This window comes from Salvelinus sp. IW2-2015, unplaced genomic scaffold, assembly GCF_002910315.2.
Source record: "Salvelinus sp. IW2-2015 unplaced genomic scaffold, ASM291031v2 Un_scaffold4096, whole genome shotgun sequence".
Lineage (NCBI taxonomy): Eukaryota > Metazoa > Chordata > Actinopteri > Salmoniformes > Salmonidae > Salvelinus > Salvelinus sp. IW2-2015.
Window position 1 is genome coordinate 13,323 of NW_019945368.1, and position 8,278 is coordinate 21,600.

The 8,278-nt window shown below is 40.2% G+C and overlaps 1 protein-coding gene across 1 annotated transcript in view; it reads right to left on the bottom strand.

The window, feature by feature from the left end:
- The window catches only part of LOC112076865 (interferon alpha-1-like), a gene marked incomplete at its 3' end in the record, with an annotated part of 7,505 nt that extends 6,106 nt beyond the window's left edge, over window positions 1-1,399 (bottom strand). The window contains exons 1-5 of the mRNA XM_024143519.2: window positions 1,173-1,399; window positions 725-1,036; window positions 480-625; window positions 297-383; window positions 22-171 (exon numbers count right to left, since the gene is read on the bottom strand). Coding sequence (XP_023999287.2) covers window positions 22-171; window positions 297-383; window positions 480-605 — 363 coding nt within the window. The remainder of the gene's footprint in view (window positions 1-21; window positions 172-296; window positions 384-479; window positions 626-724; window positions 1,037-1,172) is intronic.
- Between the last annotated feature and the right edge of the window lie 6,879 nt (window positions 1,400-8,278).

Below are 8,278 nucleotides of genomic sequence, written 5' to 3' on the forward strand. Positions count from 1 at the left end.
TGTGTTGGCATAGTAACTCACACATTTGCTCTCTTCAATCTGGCGGTATACAATATTCTGAAAATTCTCCAACTTCTGTTGGTCCCACTTAGTAGGCAGGTCGTCAGCTCCAAACAATGTGTCGATGTTCTTCAATGTCTCATAAATAGCCGTAGCACCACTGCTGCTCAACTGAAACGGACAACAACAATAATTTCAAATAACATAAATGGCAGTTTAAAGGTATCTACTTTTTAATGGTTGAAAATACTCTGTCATGCTGTAAAGAACACTTGGATGTGCTCGCTTGCTCTTACCTGTGATGCGCCGGAGGTTGCAAATGCGGTGGCTGGGAATGGCATGAAGACATTCTCCTGCAGGCATTCCAGAGGAAAATGTCCCCCCTGAAAGAAAGAGAAAACACAGCATTCACGTTGAGCTATTCAGTTAAACATAGTTGGATAATACTTCTCAAGACAAAAGCAATATAAAAAACGTACCATGTCTCTCAGTAGGTTGTGTGTTATTCGCACCAGCTGTCCTTGTAGATGGCAAGGCATGGGCATGGAGCAAACTTGCGCAAGGCAGAGGAAGGCGCTCATCCAAGCGATAGTCTGAAGTGCCATTCTTATTGTAGTTAGAATATCTGCAGCAGATGATAATTGTTAGTAGAATATAATCCTGAAAATAATTCATTATTTGTATCCTGAAGCAATTATCAAATGATAGCATATTGTTGACTCACCTGTTGCCAGTATATTGCAAATTTTCTCCAGTGTGAATGTGGTTTGTGTTCTGATCCCATATCTGCGGATTCATTTAAATAGCGAGGATTGAAAGGATGTACAAAAAGTGAAAGGGTGTCTCGCTAAATTATGTGTTAAAATGAATGAATTTGGGAAAGTTTTGCCCAGTGAACCGCAAGACCGGATTTCTCTTTCCTTGTGCTCCACTTCCCTCTCATCGTGTTTCGAGTGTTCCTTCATGGGAGACACGTTATCCTAAGTAGGTTGAAAAGAAGTTACTCATAGCTGGCCTTGTGAACACTCAAACGTTTCTAAGAAAGACAGGGAAAAAGAACAACTATCTCTTAACTTCACAATGATTGCAGTAGATCTTTTCATGTCTTTAATGAACTAGTTAAGAACAAAATCTTATTTTCAATGAAGGTCTAGGAACAGCGGGTTAACTACCTTATTCGGGTGGCGGAACGACAGATTCTTTCCCTTGTCAGCTCGAGGATTCGATCTCGCAACTTTTTGGTTACTTGTCCAACGCGCTAACCACTAGGCTACCTACCGCCCCATTCATCAACACCAATATTAAAATAACTTTTATGGACTAAGGGTAGGCCTACTACAATGTTTGTTTTTTAATCACAAAACTGCTATTTGCTTGTTTGTTTGTCTCTCTCTCTCTCTCTGTGTGGGTGTGTGTCCGTGTCTGTGAGAGAGAGAGAGGGAGTGAGAGATGATGATTTTATATGATCTCGTTCTGTTTGGGTCTTCTGTCTTTAGTCCCATGCATGTCTATACATTTGAATTAAACTCTTGATAATAACTGATGATTAAATAGAAATTAAGCAGCATTTTATTACATTTACATTTAAGTCATTTAGCAGACGCTCTTATCCAGAGCGACTTACAAATTGGTGCATTCACCTTATGATATCCAGTGGAACAACCACTTTACAATAGTGCATCTAACTCTTTTAAGGGGGGGGGGGGGGTTAGAAGGATTACTTTATCTATCCTAGGTATTCTTAAAGAGGTGGGGTTTCAGGTGTCTCCGGAAGGTGGTGATTGACTCCGCTGACCTGGCGTCGTGGGGGAGTTTGTTCCACCATTGGGGTGCCAGAGCAGCGAACAGTTTTGACTGGGCTGAGCGGGAACTGTACTTCCTCAGAGGTAGGGAGGCGAGCAGGCCAGAGGTGGATGAACGCAGTGCCAGCTTGTTTGGTGTGTAGGGCCTGATCAGAGCCTGGCGTCCATATGACGTCCATATCTGAATAATGAGGCTAACATTACATTGGCTATTATTACTTTTGAGAGACTAGCAGGGATATTCCTATAAATAAACCAATATTATAAAAAAACCTACATCCTAATTCTTATATACTACTTTTCATCGTCTTGGATATGCTTAGTTAAAGGGGACATTTCTGCGATTGCTACATCCTATTTTGACTTTTAAATTAATGATACACAGGCTGCCTATTGACTCTTTGAAGAATATATAACTTTTAAATGCCTAATGAGCTTCGTTCACCTGTCTTACTTCAACAGAACCCAAAATGTACTTTTTTATGACATTGTTTGAAAACAACATACATATAAACAAACACTGTATGGCTTCAAAATGTAATTAAAATGATCATTTTGATCTCTTGGGGGTCATTTCTTGAGTAAATATCTCTCTGACTGATTACTTTTCTCCAACCTTATCACTCGGCTATTTACCAAATATGGTTTGAGTGACCACTATGCTGTTTGTTTTGAACTGTATATTGCCTTTTAACAAATGAATGCATGAAAAACTGAATGGATGGATGCATGGATGACTGAATATGTAACTGAATACAAAACAATAGATAATAGATGCATGTTTTTCTCTTTTAATTTTATAATATATAAATAAAGGAATAAATAAATACATAGCCTCTATTTCATCCAGGAATTCCAAGCCTCTTGAAAGGATTGCATCATAGGCCTACGTAAGGAATTGACCCTCATTTATTCATTAATAGATATTAGGAGGATCCCTGATGCAACTTAAAAAGGTCTATATAATGACTAAGCTAAATCAATTAATTTTATTTTCATTTTTTTTACCCACCACCACCCCGCCTCATTCAGGGGTCTAAACTATTATCTATTAAAAGCTTGGTTTGTTTTTATTTCCATTACTTTTCTTATTTCTCCTTCAATCATAGTAAAGACAATTCGGGTGTTTAATACATTGGACAGACTTTATAAATAAAACATCCCACAATGTCAAGTGGGAGATAAAAAGTTCCTGGTCCACTGCTACCCGGATCTCCCACCCCCTTCAGTCCACTGCCCAGTGTGATTACCACACAAAAACAAACAGGAAAAACTAAAAGAACAGCAACGCTCACAAAGTACAAAACACATTCAAAATAAATTACACAAAGAAACAAACAAGAATACCTAAACATAAAGTAGAATTATCACTGTGACTGATCAGCAACAAGTTTAATGTATCCCCTCTGATGGTTGGATAAGACTGCTCAATATTGTAAATCCACTCTCATTGTGTTAGACAAGAATGACATTTTGAAAATGAGTACAAAATACATGTAAATTTTTTTCACATGTTTTTTAAGTAGACAGACAATACGGTTCAGTTCAACACAGGTACAAAGGGAAATACAACATATAAACTATATGAATGCCAATTTGAGAACCGTAACTCCTGTCTAAAGTAAAGAGTTTAAATAAAAAAATGATAATCACTGTTCAGGTCAGGGCTCTCCAACGCTGTTCCTGGGAGACTACCCTTCTGTAGTTGTAACTAACCTGATTCAGTTATCAACCACCTAATTAATTCAGGTACGCTAGATTAGGGTTGGAAGCAGGTTGCAGGTGAAATGTTTTAAATAAACAACAAAACCAAGAACACGACACTAACATAAGGCTGAAGGCCGAATACACAAGAACAGTACCAACTGTTGAGTGAACCTGGGGAGTGACATATTAAGGGGAGGAAATGATGAGGTAATGGAGTCCAGGTGTGAATCATAATGATGTGTGGTGAAGAAGTTATTAAGTACATAATTGAAAAGATCCCCATCAAAACCCGTCAGTTTCAGCTGAGATCTCTACAGTATCCACCGATGTTGCACTTCCGTGTTGGACTTCTGCATCTGCGGTGAAAAGGTGGCAGAGCTAGAGCGTTGTTGTCAGGCCAAATTGGTCTTCTAACAAAACAAATCTGTCTTCTCACGAAAAAGTCTGTAGCGTCCAAACGGTTGTTATATTAAATCAAATCAAAACTTTATTTATCACATGCACCGAATACAACAGGTACAACCTTACCGTGAAATGCTTACTTACAAAACCTTAACCAACAATGCAGTTCAAGACTAGAGTTTAGAAAATGTTGAACAAATATTCCAGAGTAAAGAATTATAAAAAGTATCACAATAAATTAACGAGGCTATATACAGGGGATACCGAGTCAATGTGTGGGGGTACAGGTTAGTCGAGGTATTGTTCATGTTACTAGCTTTAAGCACCAGCTGACAGAGCAGCTCACAGATTACTGCACCTGTACATAGCCCATCTATAATTTAGCCCAAACAACTACCTCTTTCTTTTCATTTTGCTCTAAACTCCCCATTAATGTCACAGGACTCATCTGAAGGTAACCAGTGCTGGTAAAAATAAAAAGTAATGGAAGTATGGAGGGAGTTTTGTGGCCTACCCCAAAAAACTACAAATATTTCCTGAGCGTTGTTTTTGTTGTTGTCTCAATCTACACACAAGTCCCCATAACAACAAAGCAAAAAAGGTTTCGAGAAATGTTTGAAAATGTATTACAAATTTGAAACTGAAATATCATATTTTACATAAGTATTAAGACCCTTTACTCAGTACGTTGTTGAAGCACCTTTGACCGATTACCTCACCCAAGTCTTCATGGGTATGATGCTACAGGCTTGGCCACACCTGTATTTGGAGAGTTTCTCCCATTTTTCTCTGCAGATCCTCTCAAGCTCTGTCAAGTTGGATGGGTAGCGTCGCTGCACAGCTATTTCAGGTCTCCTCAGAGATGTTCGATCGGTTCAAGTCCAGGCTCTGGCCAGGCAATTCATGGACATTCAGAGACTTGTCCTGAAGCCACTCCTGTGTTGTCTTGCCTGTGTGGTTAGGGTGGTTGTCCTATTGGAAGGTATAACCTAAGCCCCAGTCCGAGATCCTGAGCGCTCTGGAGCAGGTTTTCATCAGGATCTCTCTGTACTTTGCTTGTTCATCTTTCCCTTGATCCTGACTAGTCTCCCAGTTTCTGCCGCTGAAAAACATCCCACAATATGAAGCTGCCACCACCCTGTTCACTGTAGGGATGGTGCCAGGTTTCCTCCAGAAGTGACGCTTGGCATTCAGGCCAAAGAGTTCAAACTCGGTTTCATCAGATCAGATCATCTTGTTTCTCCATGGTCTTACACCTTTAGGTGCCTTTTGACAAACTCCAAGCTGGCTGTCATGTGTCTTTTACTGGGGAGTGGCTCCTGTCTGGCCACTCTACCATAAAGGCCTGATCGGTGGAGTGCTGCAGAGATGGTTGTCCTTCTGGAAGGTTCTCCATCTCCACAGAGGAACTCTGGAGCTCTGTCAGAGTGACTTTCGAGCTCTTGGTCACCTAATGACCAAGGGCTTTCTCCCCAGATTGCTCAGTTTGGCCGGGCAGCAAGCTCTCGGAAGTTCTTGGTATTTCTGTTTTTATTTTAATACATTTGCAAAATGCCTAAAAACTTGTTTTCAATTTGTCATTGTGGGGTGTTTTGTAGATAAATTAGGATTTTTTTTTAATTGATTTTAAATAAGGTGTAATTTAACAAAATATGGAAAAAGTCAAGGGGTCTGAAAACTTAACGATGCACTGTATCAAATAACCTGACAATGATCCACATCATATGGGTAGAATCGAGGCCTTTCCAGTCATGAAATACGAAGCTATGGTTCTCATTGGCGAAGACTGAACTCAAGTTAGGGTCATGTCAGACTCTCCTATACCACTTTGCCCAACATGTTATAAAATGTTGTAAATACACCCCTTTAGATGATATAACTTGTATTATTACTATAGGGCTGTGATACCCATAGCCTTATGGCTTCAGACTGAGCATTGTCACTGGAAATTGCTGAACATTGAACATAGCTGAGGATTAGGGTATTTCATTCATTTCAGTCTCTCTATTCAGATAGCTAACAACTAAGTCTAAAATAAAACTCCCAAGGCGAGATTTCTTGAATGAATATATTGAAAACGTTTAAATACAAAGCACGTGCCAAGGTACCATGTATCTGGCATGATACCAAACCAGATAGCAATTACCATATAAGTAGCAAATAGCCACTCCTTTCATTACTCTAAACAATGTGCAAACACCTCTGTACAATAACAAAGCATATTACCTAAGAAACAGTAACAAAACTACACTGTTGTATGTTTCATTCGTTTACATGACACACGAGCAAACTAATACAGCTGACGGCATACATGAAAGGCAATTTGTGTGTGAGTATATGCAACCAACTAACATTGATAAGTAAGCAATTCTAATCAATAACAAGATTATTCATCACTAGCAATATGCTTGAATCGAATTTACAAAGAAATATTTTCCGAGGCTGAAGCGTGACAAGAAATAACTGCAGCTGAAAAAACAGCACCGTGGCGTTGTTCTTAGCTGCTTCTCTGCGTGCAGAACGATGCTCTACTCTACTTCCTGTTTCCGTACAATCTAAGTACCAGAAAGCTCACTAGGGGGTAATAAACACCATGGAACACAATGAAAATCCATTTAACCACTGTAATAAAATAATCTGTTGTTCTATTCTTAACAGAATGGCAGCACACTCTCCCGCCTGGTTTTTGAAATTGTGCCACTAATATAATAAAACATGTATCAAAGAAACAAATAATGTCCTTTATTTTTTTATTTTGTCTCTAGGATGCTTCAACAAGAAGAAGAACAATCTCTGAGATTGGTTCTCAGAAACACCTTAGCAGCCCCTTGCTTGACAATTTTTAATTCTACTTTCCTAACCTTTTTGTCAGTACTGGGAAAGGTTTTGACCACAAGCCTGACTGGCCAGTCATTTCTGTGCGGCTGACTGTCTTCAATAAGACAACATCTCCCACTTTTACATGTGTTTTTTCTGCGTCTCTGCAGCGTTGTCAGGTACTCCTGTCTCCCACTTTTCCAAAAGGTGTCAGCGAGACACTGGACTTGTTTCCACTGTTTTCCATGAAGGTCATTCATGCTGAAGTATCCAGAAGGGGCTGAGGAAGTCCTGGTCTCTTGTGTCAGTAACATTGAGGATGTGAGAATGGCAGGCATGTCAGGGTCGGTTGACACTGACACTAGGAGTCTCGCATTGGTTATTGCCATTACTTCAGATGTAAGAGCGCTCAAGACCTCATGTGTGAGACGWGTGGTGCCCGTCTGAAACAGCATAGCATTTAGGATACGTCTGGCAACCCCAATGATACTCTCCCAAGAACCACCCATATGAGACGAGTGTGGGGGATTAAGAGTTAGATGCACTATTGTAAAGTGGTTGTTCCACTGGATTTCATAAGGTGAATGCACCAATTTGTAAGTCGCTCTGGATAAGAGCGTCTGCTAAATGACTTAAATGTAAATGTAATGTAAATGTAAATGATTAAATATCCAAGTACATCCCTTGTCTGAGAGGTATTTAGTCAGTTCTGAGTCCGTTGTTTCAATTCCCAGTTCCCTGCAGGCAACTATAAAGTTTGAACCTCGATCAGAGCGTAGCACTTTTGCTGGACCACGGATAGAGAAAAAACGCCTCAGTGTGTTGATGAAGCTGGATGTGGACATGGATTCGATGAGCTCAATATGGACTGCTCTAGTAGATATACATGTAAAGAGTACCGCACAGCTCTTGTAGTCTGCACAACCACCTCTTTTATTTATTTTTATTTCACCTTTATTTCATCAGGTAGGCCAGTTGAGAACAAGTTCTCATTTCCAACTGCGACCTGGCCTGACCTCTAGTGCGACGAGTTATGACATTCCATGGTCCAAACARATCAAGTCCAACGCTGGTGAATGGTGGTTCAGATGTGAGTCTGCCTGCAAGTCAGCCATCTTTTGGTCAAGTAACCTCCCTCTAACATTGCTGCAGGTGACACACTTGTGGATGATACCAGAGACCAGACGTTTGCTCCCAATAATCCAGAAGCCTGCTGCTCAAAGAGCTCCATCTGAAAAATGATGGCCCTGGTCAGCCACTTGCTCGTGATAATGTCTTACCAGCAGAGTGACGACATGATGTGTCCGTGGGATGATGAGAGGATGTTTTTCGTCTTGTGACATGTCGGCAGAGGATAAGCGGCCTCCCACCGTCAGCAACCCATCCTCACCAATCACTGCATTCAGCTTTTTGAGTGTACTTTGTTTTGGGAACTCTTTTCCTTTTTCAAGGCATTTGAATTCCTCTTTGAAGGCTTCATGTTGCACACAGTGAAAGATTGCTGTTGTGGCTTGTGACAACTCACTTGTACTTCATGGTTTATTACAGTC